The following is a 19,516-nucleotide window of genomic DNA, read 5'->3' on the forward strand; positions in this document are numbered from 1 at the left end:
TACACCCTTCGCATTGTAAGTTCCTTGTCTTTGGATGAGCATTATTCCAGAATTAGTGGACGGTGAGCTGACTGCAAAGTTGAGCATGCTGGGCCTCTATGTGGCAATGACCTTGCTGGTGCTGGCACTGAATGCTTGCTGGAGGGGACTCAGACTCCAGAGTCCCTTTCACCAACCTGGATAGATCCCTGCTGAGGCCCCACACACTGTCTGCTTCCTACTGGTCACCGTGGAGCTGCGGAGGAGGCAGAGGCCTGAGCTCAGGACAGTGGAAATGTCTCATGTCAGCACCACAGGAAGGGCCTGTGTGTAAGGGAGTGGCCAAGGCCAGCTCATCCCTGCTTGGTGACGATTCTTGACTTTCCTAGGGCCTCTCATGTGCATGTCTACTTGTAGGAATAGGAAGCAGCCGAATGGTCAGCTGCTGAAGCTTAGAGTCTTTTGTGCCCACAGGCCCTCTGCTGGCTGGCACTCTCTGCCCACATCTCCCCTCCCTCATTTTCCCCACAGGGCAGGGCTGGCAAAGGGTGCTGCAGCTCATGGACATGGGCAGGAAATCACAGGGAAGGTCAAGCCTGTGCTAACTGCGTGGTCCTATAGCAAGCAAGGCTGGGTTTAGAATGCCTGCATGATGACTCAAGCCTGTAATCCTGGCACTGGAGGGGTTGAGGCAGGGGGATTGCTGTGAGTTTGAAGCCAGCTTAGCCTAAGTGCAGGACAGACAGACAGACAGACAAACAAACACAGAAAGTGAGCCTTGCCTCAGTGGGTAAGGCCTGGGAAGCTGCCAGCCTCCAGCAGGTGCCAATTTGATTTTTATTATCACGCAGTCTAGACAGATTCTTGAAGCCTGAAGTCACTGTGCTGTTCTGTGACCCCAGTGCTCCTTCTCAGTGAGGGGTAGGTTCTGGAGAGGTCAACTTGCTTGGGTGTTGGTCACCCAACTGTGGTGCGGGGGCAGATGAAGAAAGCAGGGGCCCCGGCATTCACAAGTGTTGTGCTCAGAAGCCGGGGTCATAGCCAAATGAGCTCTGGCTAAGTGGGAGACAGCGCTGGCCCCCTGGGTTTCGTAAGCATCTCCTTTGAGCATCGGATACGCAGTGGTTGGTGCTTGTGAGTAGGGAGCTGTCCTGATGAGCCAAGCCTGGAAAGTATTGGAAGGAGGATCAGCCCTGTGCTCTATGAGGCAGCACATTCAGGCCTGTGTCAGCCAGCTCATGTGCCCTGTTCCCACTCTGGCCTTGGTATGTGCCGAGCCTCCTCCTCTTCTCCAGAGATAACATAGTCAGTCCACTCCAGCCTTCCTCACCTCCCTCTTCACCCAGTGCACACTGCAAGTTCACGCTCATGGGCTCGTGGACACACACACACTCAAAGCTCTGCCTGTTTATACTCTGAAAGTTCCTATCGTCTTCTGTCCCCTCTCTGAGCCTCCAGAGCTCTCAAGGAACACATTCTACAGCCTTGTGTTAGAAAGTAGCTGATGGTAAGCTGGGCCTCTCCTCATTCTCACTGGGTTGGGCACAGGAGGCTCAGACCTGGGAACCAGTTGGCTCCCTCTCTCCTCCTATGGGCTTCATCTCCTTCTTTGGGCTATCTCATGGGAGGCACTTCAGATAACCAGCTCCTTGCCAAATACTGGGACCATATACCATATCATAAAGAAGGGACAGAAATCAGGAGAGGTGGGCTGCTCTTGTCCCTATACAGGGTTTGTTCTTTCACAGCTGAGTAAATGCAGCAGTCCCTTGCCTACTCTGATGCTGCCCAAGTCCAGCTGCTGGGTACTCCTGGTTCACACATGTGGCCTTGCAATCCCTGGATGTAGCCAGAGCCAGGCTCCGAGTCCCACCTGAGCTGTGGTGCATGGGGCCCAGACCATATCTTTCAAAGCATCTTCCTGGGGTGGGTCCCAGTGCACTGACAGTTTGGGGCACCTCATATGAGGCCAGCCTTTGGCAGGGAGACACACAGGGCTGTGTGTGCCTGGGAAGAAGCCTGTATTCCTGTAGACTCAGGCTTTGAGTGAAAGATCACAGTGGAAATCTGCCATTCAGAATCCGGGAAATCATGGCAAAGTCCCGAGGCTATGGTATATACCCTTGGGATAACCTGTAACCCCAGTGGATATAAATGGGTCCCACTGGACACTTGAGGTTGCTGCCTGGGAATTGTTAAACCAGACTCCTCCTAGTCCCAACTATTCAACTTCCACCTCCATCCTAGGAGGAAATGGGTTTTCCAGGAGCTGGCCGTGTCTAGGTGACGCAGGTCCACACAGGATGGCAGGGGAAGTGACTCAGGCCTCGAGAGAAAGTGAGCTCTGGGACTGTGGGGGACCTCCTCCAGCAACCAGTCATGCTAGGAATGGGGGTGTCTGGGATCACACAGCCCTGCCCCCTCTATTCTGCGGGATCCCTGGGGACCCTGTGATGTCCTCCATTGTGTCAGGCTGGCTCAGTTTGTTCTGTTCTCTGCATGTTTACCGGAAGCTAAGGTCAAGGATGGCCACTCAGAAAGAAGGGGGAGTAGGGGGCTCAGCCCAGCAACTCTTCTCTAGCCTGGGTCTACCTCCTGTGTGCCTGTGACTTCCAAAGCTCCTGTTTTACCCTCTTTGGGGAACCCTAAGCCAGGGGGTGGGTATCTTAGAGACCTTTGAAGAGAGGGCTCAGCAGAAGCCCTGTGTGCTCTTGGGAGAGGTGGCCTTTTCCTGGCCTCAGTTTCCACATCTGTGAAATGGTAAACCGTGAGACCCTGCTACTCTCCAGACATTGCTATTACTATTGGGGTGAGGCTGTGGACCCACCTTCTAAGCAACCGTTGGTTCTGGCAGTGCTGTGGCAGGTGGCACAGCACTACTGCAGCTTGGTATTTGGTGGCCGAGGCTGGTCTGCTCTGCCGTCCTTCATCTACACGGGCCAGAGGTGGTCCCCAGGAGGTGGGCAGAGCTCTGCTCACACAGAGGCTCCTCTTTCTGGTCAGGTGGCAGGCTGTGGGGAATAGGGTGACCAGGTCTTAGGATGTCTGCAGGAAGCAGTAAGGGCTCCATCATAGTCATTGCGTGTGCCCTTTGGGGTATGAAGGTCGGTGGCAGGTGCACATATATGGACAGCCCTGGGAGGAGCTCAGGCAGGAATATGCTAAGTGGGTAAACAGGACAGTATTCTCCCTGACCCATGTGGCTATCCCTTAGTTGTCTGAAGAGCAGCCCCACCCCCACCGTCCTCCCTCTCCAGCCCCTGGGAGTCTGTGACACTCAGGGCCAGCTAAGAGGAGGGAAGTTCTCTGGGTGGGGTCACAGCCTTCCCGCTACTCGGTCCGGAAGGGAGGCTCATGTTCTAGGAATTTCCCCTCAATGCTCTGAAGGCCAAGCTGGCCACCTGCAGAGGACAGAGGGCTGAGGAGGAAAGCATAGAATAGGGCGCTGGGGGGTGGGGAGGGGTCTGGGTCATGGACAGGCATGCGCTGGTCGGAAGGGATGCAGAGACAGTCTGACTTCAGTGGTACCCTGTATGTATCCCGGTTCATAGCCCTTCATGGAGAACAACAGACTTAATTCTCACAGTGACATTTGATAGGCTTGATTTGCAATCCTCTTTTTCAGAGAGGGACATGATGCCCAAATATGGTGAGTAACTACTCAGGACGCCTACTAGTAAAGTATAGGAGCTAGGATTTGAACCTCGCTTGTCTGGCTCTGGAGTTCACTAACTAAGAGATCCAAGCAACAAACACCTCCTCATCAAAACCCAAGAGTGCTAGAGCGGTTCCGTGCAGCTGGGGTGGAGCAGGGACTAGGTGGAGGGGCAGTCAGCCCCCGTTTGTGTTGGATCCCTTCCACGGGTGCCAGGGTGATCCAGCCTCATTGTGTCCCTCCCGTGAGGGGGAGCTCACTCCATTCCTGGCCTCCTTTGTTCTCAAGGGCCAGTTGGGAAGGACTGGTGCAAGACAGATGGTTCTGTCCTGTCCTGGGTCCTCTGCTGACAGCGATGGCCCACCTTGAGAGGGACACGAGTCCTGGCCAGCCGTGTGACCTCATGAAGTTGTTGGCTGTCTCTGGGCCGATTAGCTAAACATCAGAAAGTGGAAATTGGATCAAATTTTCAAGTGATTTGTGAGCTTCAAGTTGAAGCATCTACCTGGAAGAAGAGACATCTGGACGGAAGGCTGAGTGACAGGGACAGAGACTTCCGAGAGAAGGGAAGGGGGGGTGGCCTGTTCCCAGATGCTGGCCCTTCTTCTGCTGGTCGTAGGTGACTGGTGGTGGTTTGACAGGATGTAGGGAAGCCTTAGGTCCACATGGAGGACAGGCTAGCTGCCTCACAACTTTCCTGTTCTCTGTGATGCTCCAGCACCAGATGAGGACCACGGCCTCGGGAACTGAAGTTCTGTTCCTCATGTTTGGGTGTGCGGGACTGGCTCTCACTTGCGGGGCCAGCGTGATCAGAATGAGGCTAGCCTGAGAAGGAGACAGTAAGGTCCTGCTTGGACCACCTGGGTGCTGAGTTTAGCCTCCATCTCTTCTAGGAGGCCTTTCTAGTTTCCCTCTGTACTCAGACTCCATTTGTGCCCCAAGTTCCTAGGCTTTCCTTTGTCTGGTTTTGCAGCAGATGAGTGTCTGTCACTGTGGTCTGACACAGTTCCCCACAGGCCGAGGGATGATAGTCTGGGTATGTCAGCACCCAGCTTGATTACTGGGCCAGCTGGGAGAGCCAACATTGGAGGACACTTTCAGTGCTGAAGTGTGTTCATGTAGGTGTAGGGTAAAGAGGTGCCCAGGCTGGTAGCTAATTAGTGGCCCATGGAGTCAGTGTGGCATGGATGGAACTGACCCTCATCGGGCACAGGAGGGAGAGGTAGGAGTGGAGGGGGGTGTGGGGGGATGGGACACCACAAAGAAAAAAAAAATCACACATCTCTGCTCCAGCTTCCCAGGCCCTGGTGGCTGGCTCCCCCTGGTGGTAATGACAGAAAGCATCCTTCCTGTACTAGGCTGTTTCTGAAGGTGGCCAGGGACAAGCAGGCTGAATGAGGAGTGCCTGGGCCAGCTGGCAGTGTGGAGACAGAAGGCCCAGGCAATGGGGTAGGGATGGGAGTATCAAATGCAGTTAAGACTGGTCCCAGAGGCAGGCTTCCTGTAACCAGACCTCGGGGACTCTGATGCATGATTCCTAGACAAAACTCAGACAGCCCAATGCTCTGCATCTCCTCTAGGCCTGGTAGCTGCAAGATGGTGGCTGCAGGTGGGTTCTAGACAGGGCCACTCTAAGGCCTCTGGGGCCCTCTGTAAGCCACTTAGACTATGTGGCAGAACAACAAAAGGCAGAGTGGTGGCTTTACCTCGATAGCCTCTGGCAGCTCTGGAGAGGTCTGACCATTTCTGTATGACCTCTAGCTCATACCCCACCTGTACACAAGCCTCTCACTGTGGGGCGGCCCTCAGTAATGCTCTCACTCTTTTCCAGGTGGTGACTTCTGGGAAGTACAATGGCTGTCCAACTGCTGTGGCAGATGGTGTATTTTCTGCTGAGTCTGTTTTTTCTGGCTCCAGGTAGGCTTTCTTGGGGCCCTGGGACTGTTGTGACTTTAACACCTCCATGTCTGTGTGTGGACTCTTAGGGTTAGGGGTGGGTCTGCAAAGCACAGCTTAAACTGGCTGAGGACGCCTCTTCCTTCCGAGATTCAGCCCCACAGCTCAGGATGGGGATCACGGATTGGGTGTCAACCTCTCACTCCTTTGCAGGGAACGTTCTTGGACAGTGCACACTTGTGCAACAGTCAATGGCAACTATGGTCTCATTAAATAACTCCTATTAAACTTGGGTTTTTGACTTTGAAATCATTCTTTGTTTTCAGGTTTTTTTTTTTTTCTTCTTATTTTGAAAACAGTAATTTTTGAGCAGGAGAAAGACATTGTGTATACAAGATATAGACCCTTGAAATATAGAGCTTTGAAATGTGTGTGAATCTCAGGTCCTTGCCCATGGCTGGTCCCATCTATAGCCTCTGCCTCCTCAGGTGCCCGTGGTGGCAGCCCCCGAGAGGACTTCCGCTTCTGTGGCCAGAGGAACCAGACGAAACAGAGCCTCCTCCATTACGACCAAACTTCAGAGCTGCACATCTCTGTGTGGAACACGGAGGAGGCCCTCACGATCCGTGCCCCCTTCCCTGCAGCCCCTGAGCGCCCCCAATACTTCCCAGAGCCCAGAGGGCTCTATCACTTCTGCCTCTACTGGAGCCGCCACACCGGGAGGTTCCACCTGCGCTATGGCAAGAATGATTACTTGCTGAGTAGCCGAGCCTCCAGCCTCCTCTGCTTCCGGAAACAGGAGCAGAGCCTGGAGCAGGGGGCCCCACTGCTTGCCACCTCCGTCAGCTCCTGGCGGAGCCCCCAGAACTCCAGCCTGCCTGGGGCTGCCAGCTTCCTGTTCTCTTTCCACAGTAAGGAACACAAGGAGGTGGGAGGCATGGTGGACCTGGGTTCTGAGGGCAGCTATGGTCACCAAACAGCCTCTAGCAGTTAGGAGCCATGAAAGGTGTCTAAGGAGGAGAGGAGTGGGACCCAAGGGGAACTTCTGTGAAAAAGCAGAGGTGAGGTAGGAAGGTGGAGCCGGGTAGAGGGTGACACTGGAGAGCTCCCACATCAGCCCTGTCACACATATGTGCCCTGGACCGATTGTCTGTCCCTCTTATGCTCTAAGATCTTTGTGATGGCCATGGCATCTCTTCAGCCATTGGGAGAGTGCCTTAGTCACTTTTCTTCTCTATGATAAACTACTCTGACCAAAGCAACTTCAGGGAGACAAGGTTGATATGGGCTCACAGTTCTAGGGTGCCATCCTGGCGGCAGGTGCTGGAGGCAACTGGTCATTTGCACCTGCAGTCAGAAAGCAGTGTGATGAGTACTTCTGCTCAGCAAGCTTCCCTCCTGTTTAGCCAGCCCAGGACCCAAGTCCAGAGGATGGTGCTGCTCCCTCGTAAGGTGGCTCTTCCTATCTCTGTTAACTTAATCTAGATAACCCCTCACAGGCACGCCTCAAGGCTTGCGTCCTAGGCAATTTAGATCCTGTCAGGTAGATAATCAATATTAACTCTCACGGAGAGCAAGAGATGGAGGGAGTTTATTACTTATGAGTCTTGGGGTGCAGTGCACACCTGGAGGTCATACTTATAAACACATGCAGGTCAGGATATAGGGAGTGGAGGGTGGTGGGGAGCACAACCTGACTTGGGGTATAACACTAGAAAATGTCAGCACTGGCAGAGCCACAGTCCAGCTTCTCGTCAAAGTACAAGGGCTGGAGAGATGGCTCAGTGGTTAAGAGCCGTTGTTACTCTTGCAGAGGACCCAAGTTCAGTTCCCAGCACCTACATCAAGAGCCCCCACACCTTCCTCTAGTCTCTGCAGCATGGACACATATACATGTATATACACACACAAAAATAAATAAATAGATTGATTAACTAATTAAATCATTAAAAACAACAACAACAACAACAAAGTACAACCGGGTGGTGGTAGCACACGCCTTTAATCCCAGCACTGAGAGGCAGAGACAGGCAGATCTCTTTGAGTTCAAGGCCAACTTGGTCCACAGAGTGAGATCCAGGACAGGCACAAAACTACACAGAAAAACCCTATCCTGAAAAAAATCAAAAAACCAAAAACCAAACCAAAACAAAACAAAAGTAATCTTGAAAACCAAACAAAAAACCCAAAGTACAGATGGGAACAACATGAACTGTAGGCATTCCATACACCTTTGTATCAATCATGAGGAAACTGAGGTTCAGTGAACTATACAACTAACAAGTTGGGGGTTTGGGATGTGAACCTAGCAGCTGATTGGTAGGAATGGGAAGACTTAAGAGGGTCAAAGTTTAGGAAAGCAGTGAGGCCTGGGGACTATGTCCTTGTGGGTTAGGGAACAGATGCTTTTCCCACCTGCCTTTACCACCTAGGTCTCCTCAATCCTGGAGACGCTCAAGTTCTCAGAGGTTCAGGTAGAGGGTCCTGGAGACAGGCTAGAGGTTGTGAGGTCCCCAGAGCTGGCACACAGAACCCACATTCTTCCAAAGAAGATCTGCTGGGCCCTCAGAGCTTTCTATGCTCATGTGCAGCAGACCCTAGGAGACACAGCCTTCCTTCCTTCATGTTTCAGTGACCTGCAGTTCTCTCTGCCTCCTGGACCCTTGGTACCTTCTGTAAAGTAAATGAAAGCATGGAGTACCACATGAGGGTTACATAGGGGTGTAAGCTGGCCATTGCTTTAGGTGACAACCTCAGGTGGTCTTTTGCTTTCTCAGATGCCCCACAGAAAGTCTCCCACAATTCGTCTGTGGACCTGTGTGATCTGAAGAAGGAACTGCAGCTGCTTAACAGGTTTCTGCAGCATCCTCAGAAGGCCCCCAGGCGGCCCTCGGCGGCGCTTATCAGCCAGTGAGTGTGGATTACCGTTTTAGGGATTAGTGGGAGATATGGGCCTGGAGAAGCTGGGGACACCTTCCCTGAGGCTGGATCTCCCCCACTGGATTCTGCTGGGATATCAGCAGAGACAGATACAGCTCACAATCAGGCAGTGCCCAGCCTCTTCCCCACAAGAGACTCCATTCTGGAGTCTGGCACATTGCATCTCTGAGAGGCTGGTACCAGAGCAGGCCTAAGTGGGTCAGAGCCATGGGCTGAATTCCAGATGTCCTTTGCTGCCACTCTCCCATCTCCACACCCAGCTGCCTGTGTCCCTCGTTCTTGGCCCCCTCTCCTCAGTTCCTGCCTGTCCCGTATATCCAGATCCCCTGCCCTGGCCCTTCCCTCTGCTACCTACCATGCTCTCCTCCACACCAGGCAGTTACAGAGCCTAGAGTCAAAGCTGACCTCTGTGAACTTCGTGGGAGACGCAGTATCCTTTGAGGAGGACCTGGTCAATGCCACAGTGTGGAAGCTGCCACCTACAGCCGGACTAGAGGATCTGGAAATCCACTCCCAGCGGGAGGTCAGGTGACCTAGGGTGGGGTGGGCAAAAGGGAAGATGGGAGCACTCCATATAGCATGGTACCCCTTGGCTTTCCCTGGGTCCAGGGGCAATCCACAGCCCATGGGAGAGCTGGTGTTTGAAGACCCAGATTATAAGACTCCACTGAGGGCCTTCTAGCCTAGACTCCTGTCACCTGACTCCCTGGCTTCTGTGGCATTGTCCAGAGCACAGTGACTAGAAGGAGGCTGTTTGGTGCAGGGTTGGGGGGAACCTGGGGCATATGCTGGACCAGGCACTAAGGGCCCTTGATCTGCAGGAGGAGCAGAGTGAGGTCCAGGCATACTCGGTGCTGCTGCCCCGGGCTCTCTTCCAGCAGACCAGAGGCCGTCGTGGGGATGCCTCCAAGAGGCTCCTGGTAGTGGACTTCAGCAGCCAAGCCTTGTTCCAGGTATGGAGTCTCCCCTTACCTACTCCTTGGGGAATTGATTTTGTATATCTGACAGAGAGGTGGGAAGACAGTAACTAGTCTCTCTCCTCCAGGAGCTAAAGCCTCTCCTAGAAAAGCAGAAAGGGTACTGCAATGCGCAGATCTCCTGGGAGAGGTGTAAGAGGTGCTGTTCTCACAGCAGTGTGAATGACCCACGAGGCTCTCAAAGCAAAGTCCTAGAAAGTGATGTAGTCTAGCAAGAGCTAAGAGTGGAGGCCTTCTTAGCTTTTCTTCTCAGCCTTAAACCTCTGACCTGTTCCCCTAACCTCATACACCTAGGACAAGAATTCCAGCCAAGTCTTGGGTGAGAAGGTCTTGGGTATTGTTGTGCAGAACACCAAAGTTAGCAACCTCTCAGAGCCTGTGGTCCTCACCTTCCGGCACCAGCCACAGCCGGTAAGTGTGAGCAAGCCCAGCATAGGGCAAGAGTCCCTTCCTGCTCCCATCCCTTCCAACTCACTTGTCTGTAATGGAAAGGTTGCCTGGCTGATAGCCAGGTCCCAGATTGGGGGAGGGGAAGAACTGCCCGGTGGGGTGTGAAGAGAATATGAAGGGTGGGCCATAGAAGGAATGAAAGGTAAGGTAGACTGGACAGAACACCAAGGTGGGCTATAGAGGGAGTATGGGAGATGGGCGAAGAGAACACAGGGTGGGCTGTAGAGAAACATGGGGAGTTGACCTTGGAAGAAACAGGATGAATTATGGAGCGCCCATTCTTGTCCCCACAGAAGAATGTGACTCTACAGTGTGTGTTCTGGGTTGAAGACCCAACATGTGAGTACGAAGGGGTTCCTGGGAGGGATGAGGATCCCCAGGGATGGGTTAGAGGAGGGAGTGATGGAAGCCAGGGGTCTGTTGGTGGAGGAAAAGCTTGCAGGAATGGTTCATTCTGTATCGAGGGCATGGGGGTTGATCAGCGTCCCATGCATTCATTCCCCTCAGCTAGCAACCCTGGGAGCTGGAGCAGTGCAGGCTGTGAGACTGTCCACAGAGACACACAGACATCTTGCCTGTGCAGCCACCTGACCTACTTTGCAGTGTTGATGGTAGGTATTTCTGCCATAACTCTCTGTCAGTCTGGCCACAGGCCAAGCTCGTGTGCTGTGTTATTTCTTGGAACCCATTGACTCATTTTAATCCCAAGTAACCATCCAAGGTGTCCCCTCTCATCGTCCTACTTCAAAGGAGCCTGAGTAACACATCTGGGGCTGCACAGGTCATTAAGTGATGGTCTATTACGTTCTTGTTTGTTATTTGTTCTCACGTTTTGGTGTGTGATGAAAATGCCGATTCCCACCCACAGGCCTGGGCCAGGAAACTGTTTCTTATATGCCTCCAACCAGAAGCCACTAAGATGGGCTCTTGTAGTCTCCAAATCTCAAGGGCTTGACCCAACCTCATGCTCCCAGAATCCCGTGGTGTGGGACGCTGGGGAGCTTACCTTTGTGTTGAACACCATAGAAACAAAGATTCTTCTTGACTCACAATGTGGTTCCATCCTGACAAACCCACTGTGAGGAGAAAATATGCCAAGTCAAAAATACACACTCTGCCTGACACCAGCTCTTCCAAGCACACATGGTGAGCATCTCCTGGGCCGCAGGCCCTGAAGCAGCTTCCGTGGTCCCAGGAGATTTCAAATTCTGGTCACAGCTTCTACTGGCAGCTGGCGCCTGATACCATTGTCAAATGGACAATCCCCAGCTAAATCTGCCTCAGCTAGGGCTTTGTGCCACTCAGGCTGAGCCAGCGCCCACTTCTTGGGTGATGATTCCTGGTCTTTGTGGGTCAGAGACTGCCTGGGATGGGAGGAAGTCACAGAGGCCTCCAGAAGGGCGTTCAGGTGGGAGGGGCTTGCTAGCTCCGGCGGCCTGTTCAGGAGCATACACTGGCCAGTGGGGAGGGGAGCATGCTGAGCCCGCCATCCTGTCCCCACACAGGTGTCAACCACGGAGGTAGAAGCCACTCACAAGCACTACCTCACGCTCCTGTCCTACGTGGGCTGTGTCATCTCTGCTCTGGCTTGTGTCTTCACCATTGCTGCCTACCTCTGTTCCAGGTAGGCCAGAGGAAGTAAGGTAGCACTGCTTCATCCCCGTAGGCTAGGACGCCTATTTTGGCTTGCTTTACCCAAAATATGTGCATTGTTGGGAAGCCATAGGTGGGCTGCCTGCTGCCTGCCTCACTCAGTGGCCGTTGGATGCCACCAGTAACATTAGTTGATGCAGCATCAGGACTGAGGATCTGCACAATTAGAACCCAAACTACAGAGCACACAGGGTAACGACAACACAGTGGTGATGGAAACGGCCTAGGTGACTTCGCATGGAGTAGCCACATGCCACACACTGTTCAAAGAGGGTATCGGACTTTTGAGGCCTCACAGTGAGGGAATGGCAGAGGTTGTCCAATTGTCAGTAGCCTACATTGAGGTCAGTTAGGCCCTGGGCCTGCCTTGACTCTAGGAGACACTCAGCAGGTCTTCAATTGTCCTGACACAGGAGGAGGGGCGGAGCTGGGTACAGGTGTGTCATAAGCAGGTGCACCATGACCAGGTTGTACACCAAGGCTAGGCATGCACTTCTGAGGACAGTGACTGGCTTTGTGGAGGCTGAGGTGGGCAGAGCACTGAGCACAGGGACAGGGGAATAATAGGACATGCATGCTTCCAGCATCAGACACTTTGCCAGCCCCATCCTCTCACTGTGTAGAAGAGAAGGCGGCCTGAGGTGCACTGGACTAGCCCAGTATAGAGGGTGATTATACCGGGGCCAGTGTCTGCAGCTTTGGAGCTCCTTAGAATCCTGGGGTACAGGTACACCATGCTGTGCTGCTGGGCAAATGTCCGCAGTTACTCATAGTCACACAGGCAGATGGCCATGGAGCAGACATGGAAGGGTTCCAGGACAGGACAGCTAGGGCTATGTAGATAGACTGATTCTGTCTCAAAAAAAAAAAAAAGTCACGTCATCCAGCAAACATAGACGGGCTATGTGCCCAGCTATATTATCTGTTTTCATCTTCTAAAACATAAAGGGTGAGAAGACCAAGCCTCAGAGAGATTGAGTAACTTTCCTGAGGACAAACAGCTAGGCTGGGACAGGAAGCCTCTGTGCTCCACAGCTCAGGGCTCTGGCGAGAAGTCACAGAAGCCAGTCTCTGTCTAGTCTGGGAGCAGCAGCGTCCACCTACTGACCGCTGGAGCCACTCTGTGTGCCCCTCCCCTGCCCCTCACCTGCTGCAGTCTCTACCTACTCCAGGCAAAGCTGAGAGGCTAAGGTCAAGGTCAAGCCAGAACACTGTGAGTTAGAGTTGGCCACAGCAGCCGGGCAGGGGAGGAAACTAGGCAGGCTCTGTGGAGGAGGCAGTTCGAGAGTGACTGATGGAGAAAGCCTTATATGCGCACTACCATGTGCCATGCAAAGCCTTTGTCTAGAGAATTGCATGCCATGCTTTCCCCCAGATCACTCCCACCAGCCCTGTGAGGTAGGGCTGACTCTTTCCCTTGGGAACTGGGGGATTGGGGAGGGTGGAGCCTGCTGGAGGCCAGCCAGCCAATGACAGATGCAGTTACCACGTCTCCTAGTCCCCTGGCCCTCTGCTACCTGCTTGGTCTCACTCTGCTTCCTCTGTTAGCTGAGAATCCCACTGAAGAACCAAGGAAGCCCTGCCAACTCAAGGCGGACCGCGAGTATGGCACCTTCGATTTGAATGACATCGCAACATGCTTCACCACGTGCAGGCAGCCAGAGGGCAACTCCTGTGATGTGAGGAACCTGCAGAGGTGAGGAGAAAGGAGTCTGGGAGGAGTGGACTGCTGGGAAACCACAAGGCCATAGGTCCCCAAGGGCCCTAGAACATGCTGCTTCTTTCTTCACCCCTTCATGTTCTCCCTGGCCTGGCCCCGCCCTGGCAATCAGAGTCCCTACTGAGCACGGCAGTGGTTCTCAACCTGTGGGTCATGAACCCTTTGGGGGTTGAGTGACCCTTTCACAAGGGTGGTCTAAGACAGTCAGAAAACACAGATATTTACATTACAATTCACAACAGCATCAAAATTACAGTCATGAAATAGCAATAAAAATAATGGTTGGGGGGTCACCTTGGGTCACCACGACATGAGGAACTGTATTAAAGGGTGGCAGCTTTGGGAAGGTTGAGAACCACTGGACTAGGGGCTGCAGAGACAAATCATCCTATCTCTGCCTTGGGAGCAGTAGAGGGACAAAGGGACACACATAGTGATGACTCCAGAGTGTGGCCAGTCAGAGTGTGGACAAGGAGCCAGCTTAGCACAGAAGAGGAAGTCTGCAAGACCTTTTCCAGGAGGCAGCCTGGGAAAGGGATTTGAGGAGCCCGGAAGAGTTTTCCAGGGAACCCGTACGGTGTGTGATATGGCTGCTTAACTCCATGGTACAGGGGAGGCCTACAATGTTTGAATCATAAAAGTGCAAAGAAGTGCAGGGGACAGAGGAGACAGTGTCAAGATGGAACAGGCGGAGGATAGAACTGGAAACACAAGCAACGAGTCAGGTGTGATGGACCGTGTTAACGAGACCGTTATGGAAAACAGGGACACGGCATATTTGAAGTTAAGAAGGGTTTGGTCAACTTTGCACTTAGACTGATTGCTTGGACTTCAGGGCAGGATTCAGGGGTGGTGACACGGGTGGAGGTGAGATGTGATAGGATGTAATTCTTCAGGCACCATGGAGCTGCTCAGCAAAGATGGCCCAGGCAGGCCCGAGGTTGGCTTCATGAGACAGAGGCTGGTTAGGTCAGGGCAGGGCAGCGGAAAGAAAGCCTTCAGGTCTGTCTCTGCTGTGACCACTCCGTGGCAGCCCTGCCTCTCCACTCCGCTCTGGCCTCTAGGCAAAGGAACCCAAAACTCACCACCAGGATGCCACAAAAGTGCCCGGCTTACAGCCAGGACTCAGGAAATGCTTGTTGAAGGGATGAATGAAAACCTTGGCCGAAGGCTGGCTATTAAGACCGTGTTCAGTTGACATGCCTTCTTTAGTGGTCTGAAAATACTCCCAGACCCGCTGGCCATACTCTGGCAGCTTATTAGACACCATGAAGCCCAAGGCTCCTCTGTTGCCACGCTGTGGCCAGATAAGCACCTTGGAGAGAGCAAGTGCCCTGAGGACTGAGGTGTGGTCTGTTCCCACTCCATCCCTTGAGTGTATACTTTTATCTTCATAACACTGTCTTCAATTACTTTTCTTATCTAACAAGATCCCTAGCAGGAGCAACCTACAGGAGAAGGCTGGTTCACAGTAAAGGGTGCTGTCCATCCATGGCAGCAGAGGCTTATAGCATGACTCACTCATGCACACCTTGTCAGGGAGGGGCACAGGAAGCAGAGGCCAATAGGAGGCAGGCCTCACTTGTGTTCTTCAAGGTCTATCCCCTGTGTTCTACATCTGCCATCTAGGCCCAACCTCCCAAACAGCACCACCAGAGGAGGTCAACGTGTTCAAACACAGGAGCCTGTGGGGACATTTGACATCCAGACCCTAACAAATGCTCCTGTTATCAGCCCATTACTCAGATGAGAGAACTGAGATTCCAGGCAGTCAAATGACCTACACAGTAGGTCAGAGGTGGGAGCTGGGCATAGAAGGCTTAAAGGAGGCACTTGATGTGATAGGCTGGGCCCAGACAGCCAGTGTTCAGTTGTCTTCCAGTTTACCCACCTGTAAAATGGAATTCACAGAATGATGGCGGAGGTTAAATACACAATTCTACACCTGAGTGCTGTGTCTACCGCCAATGTCTACACGGTCACATTGCCACGTTCTCAAGCCTCTTCTCCAGACCTCTCGGGCTTCCTCATGGTGTCATTGAAGATTGAATGAATAATGCATGGAGGAATTATTAGCAGGTAGCAGGAGCTCAATAAATGTTAGTGTGCTTTATTTTAAAGGTTCTTTGGATAATAAAAATAATGCATGATGCATGTGGTGGCCATTAATCCCAGCACTCGGGAGGCAGAGCAGGCAGATCTCTAAATTCAAGGCCAACCTGGTCTACGGAGTGAGTTCCAGGACATCCAGGGCTACACAGAGAGACACTGTCTCAACAAACAAAAGCAACAACAAAAAGTAACACATAATCCTTGGGAATCAGCCATAGATAGGAAGTGAAAATTTCCCTTAAACTATCAACCAGCAATGGCTACTGTCTTTATGTAGATGTGTCTTGTAGTGAACTTGTGTCCTAGGCATGGGATTAGTGATTCATGAGGGAGGCAGAGGATTAGCTCCAGCAGAGACTGGCTGAGTGGTCAGATCAGATTTCACTCGACAAGCACATTGTTGGCCCCTAGCTTCGTCAGCTCTCAGTACTGTTGGCCTTTTTCCTTTACCATCCTTCCAGGTTTCTGGTGTACCTCATGGGGATGGTAATGACGTTTTCCTGATGACTGACACTGAGCACCCTGCTTTATTCCTTTTGTATCTTCACATCTCTACTGTTGCTTGTTGGTCTACAGAGCTGTTTGGGTTTTCCATAGAGATGTTGGGGATCCTTTGTATGTCTGCCTGTGTCTTTGTGAATATGTACACTGAGCATATTCTTTCTCTTTACGGACTTCCTGTTCACTTTTTCAGCACTGTCTTTTGATCACTGCTAACGTTTTTAATTTTAGTTAATATGATTGATCAGATCTTTAGGTTTGCTTTTAAGCATTGCTATTTTATGCTTGTGCACGTGCTTATAATGTCAGGGAGACGAGCATGCCACAGCATATGTGTGGAGTCAGTTTCCTCCTCCAATCTTCCACATGGGTTCTGGGGTTGATACCAAACACCTTTGCCCCTGAGCCCTCTCACTGGCCCCACTGCCTTTTAAAAGAATTTCTATTCTAAACCAGGCAGGTGTGGCTGTTGGAGCACCCTTAATCCCAGAACTCAGGAGATGGAAGCAGAAGGCTCAGAGACCAAGTCCATCTTCAAGTTTATAGTGAATTTGAGGCCAGCCTGAGCTACATAAGACCAGATCCTGTCACAGACAAAAGAAAACAAACAAACAAAAAAATAATTGTTATCTACAACAAGATAACAAAAATGCTCCTTTCTGGTTTCTTCAAAAGCTTCATTGCTTCCTCGATGACGCATTTGAATCTGGTGAGAAAAGAGCAGACTGCCCTGCTCCTCAGAGCTTCCTGCTTGGCTGGTGGAGTCAGTGAGTGCTTTTTCAGCAGACAGTGTTGAGTGTGTGTGTGTGTGTGTGTGTGTGTGTGTGTGTGTGTGTGTGTGTGAGAGAGAGAGAGAGAGAGAGAGAGAGAGAGAGAGAGAGAGAGAGAGAGAGAGAGAGAGAACTGTGTTGCCCTGAGTTGAATCTTGGGAGGAAAAGCTTGCTGTTTATTCAGGGCCATCGAGTCTCAGGTTTGTTTCTCTTTCCTCACACACCTCCCCTGAGACCCCCGATGCCCTGCTATGGCTGCAGAGCCCCTGTGCCTGTCCGAGGCAGGGCCTCATCTCACACCTGCCACAGTCAGCGCTGAGCCGCTTTCGTCCCCTGGATGTGTCTGTCCTGCTGATGGAATGGCTTCCTTCCTTTAGCATGCTCTTTCAGTTCATTCTTGCTGTGTCCAGCAAGGTGTGTTCTGTGACCCGCAGTGACCTCCATTCATCAGAAACTCAAACTCTCAGCAGAAAGGTCTTAGGAAGAACAGATGTCCCAGGAGAAGAGAGGCCACAGGCACTGAACTTCGGGGTCATGGTTTTCTACAGGATGTCACCTCGAGGTCGTCACTGTCGTAGTGGCTGATGACAGGGTACCACCACCATCTTTGCATGACTTGGCTTCTCCATGCATTCTTAGGAGAACAAACAACTCTTCCTGATTCAGAAACAGAAGTCCAAAGCCATGCTTCTTAAAAAATAGATATGTTGCCTGGTGGTGGCAGTGGTGCATGCCTTTAATCCTAGTACTCAGAAGGCAGAGGCAGGTGGATCTCTGTGAGTTTGTTGAGGCATTATATAATAATAATAAAACAGAAGTCCAAAGCTATGCTTCTTAAGCATAGATACATCAAGACATTATATAATAATAATAACAATTATTATTTTAATGCACAAATGTTGGAGCTAAAGAGAATGGCTCAGCAGTTAAGAGCACTTGCTGCCCTTGCAGGTGACTCAGGTTCAATTCCCTGCACAAGGTGGCTCACAACCACCTGTAACTCCTGCTGTAGGGGATCCAACACCCCCTTTTGACCTCTTCTGGCACCTGTCTCAAATGTGGTGCAGTTTACATATGACTATATACATCCTTCAACTCCCATTCTCAGAAAGGATGTTAGTAATGGTGGTGTGGTGGTTAATTTTTTTGTCATTGTTTTTATGTATTTTTAGATTTATTTATTTTGTTTCATGTGTGTGAACATTTTGCCTGCATGTGTGTATGTGCACCACGGGCTTGCAGAGCCTGTGGCCATCAGAAGAGGGCATCAGATCCCTTGGAATTGGAGTTACAATGAACGGTTGTGAACCACCATGTCTTCTCTGAGAGGAATAGATGCTTTTAACCACCAAGCCATCTCTTCGGCCCTTGATGGTGACTCTTGATTGTCAACTTGTGTTGAGCAACCAGGAGATGACAGATCGTACCTCTGACTGTGTCTGAGTTCATTTTCAGAGATAAGATTGTAAGGGCTCTGAGTCAGCCAATGGTTCAAAATATTCCTGAATTCAAACTTGGAATGAACTGCTGGGGGCAGGAGAGTGGAGCTGGGAAGGTGCGGCCCAGTTGGCGGCATCCTTCGAAAGAGTACCCCTTGGCCCTGCCTGTTTCCTGTTATGCTCTGCTTCCCAGCTGTAATGAGGTGAGCAGCCCCTTCCATACTTCCTACGGCTTTCTGCCTCACCATAACAGAGGAACCATAAAGACACTCACTCGGGGGCTGTGAGCCAAAATAAACTTTTCCTCCATTAAACTGAGTCTCTCTGGCAACACACCAATAACAACAACACTGCTGTGGTCACCCTTCTATGGCCCAGGACTTTTTAAATTTTATCTGTTCTCAAGTGACACGTCATTTCCCCGTTATCAACATGCCTGTGCCATTGTGAGCTCTCCCTCTCTCTCTCTCTCTCTCTTTTTCTCTCTCTCCTTCCCTCCACCACACCTCCACACTTTCTTATAGAGTCTCTAGCCCAGGTTGGCCTCACACTCACCATGTAACTAAAGATAACCTTGCCCTTCTGAGAATCTTGCCTCTATCTCTAAAGTATTGGGATTACAGGCATGTGCCACCACACCTGGTTGATGCAGTGCTGGCTTCTGGCATGCTACATTTTATTTGTTTTTAAATTGGGGTGTATTATTTTCTTTTTCAGGGGTGGGTGGGTGGAGGGTCAGGGCCTCATATAACCCAGGCTTCAAATTGGCTAAAGATGAACTGGAACTCCGGATCCCGCTGCCTCCACCTCCCAAGGCTGGTATCCTGATGTGAATGCAATGGATAACACCACACACTCTGTTCAACACTAGAGTTCAGTATTAGAACATTTACAAGGTGTGTGAGGCCATAGCAGCAGTCACTCCCTTCTGCTGGTCTGCAACCTGCTACTGCTTCTGCCCCACCATAGTCAGGTCCAGCCAGCCAACCTCCTCCTCCTTAGGATTGCCCCTGGGCATCGTGTATAAAGGGAGCTCTCCTGAGTGGACCTTCCTTCCTTTAGCACAGTGAGCCTCATCCATATTTTATGGTATTTATTTTAGTTTGATTACCCCATGCAAATATATGACATTATGTTGTCCATTTGTCAATTGATGGGCATTTGAATTGGTGCCAGTTCTTGATTGGTCTGAATATTGTTCCCATGAACATTTTAATTCAAGTCCTGAGGCCATATGTTGCCATGTGGTGGGGGATCCATGCCTGGGGAACAGAATTGCTGGAATATACCCTGAATATATCCTAAGCTCCATAAAAGACTGCCAAACTGTTTCCCAAAGTGGCTGTGCCATTTGCTTCCTGTCAGCAGTGCAGAAGGCCCTCATGTGGTTCTGGCCACTCTAGTGTAGAGGAGCATCTCCCGAA

General features: G+C 51.4%; 1 protein-coding gene across 5 annotated transcripts in view; it reads left to right on the forward strand.

Annotated features, from left to right (window-relative positions):
- The window catches only part of Adgrg1 (adhesion G protein-coupled receptor G1), a 37,335-nt gene that overhangs the window by 12,678 nt on the left and 5,141 nt on the right, over positions 1-19,516 (forward strand). For 4 of the 5 annotated variants that reach the window (XM_036188329.1, XM_036188328.1, XM_036188331.1 and 1 more), the window contains exons 2-10: positions 5,466-5,551; positions 6,019-6,441; positions 8,308-8,440; positions 8,846-8,993; positions 9,292-9,423; positions 9,742-9,858; positions 10,191-10,236; positions 10,405-10,508; positions 11,403-11,521. In XM_036188329.1, coding sequence (XP_036044222.1) covers positions 5,488-5,551; positions 6,019-6,441; positions 8,308-8,440; positions 8,846-8,993; positions 9,292-9,423; positions 9,742-9,858; positions 10,191-10,236; positions 10,405-10,508; positions 11,403-11,521 — 1,286 coding nt within the window. In that variant the 5' untranslated portion in view covers positions 5,466-5,487. The remainder of the gene's footprint in view (positions 1-5,465; positions 5,552-6,018; positions 6,442-8,307; positions 8,441-8,845; positions 8,994-9,291; positions 9,424-9,741; positions 9,859-10,190; positions 10,237-10,404; positions 10,509-11,402; positions 11,522-19,516) is intronic. The other variant, XM_036188332.1, reaches the window with a different exon arrangement.

Source organism: Onychomys torridus, chromosome 5, assembly GCF_903995425.1.
Source record: "Onychomys torridus chromosome 5, mOncTor1.1, whole genome shotgun sequence".
Classification (NCBI taxonomy): Eukaryota; Metazoa; Chordata; class Mammalia; order Rodentia; family Cricetidae; genus Onychomys; species Onychomys torridus.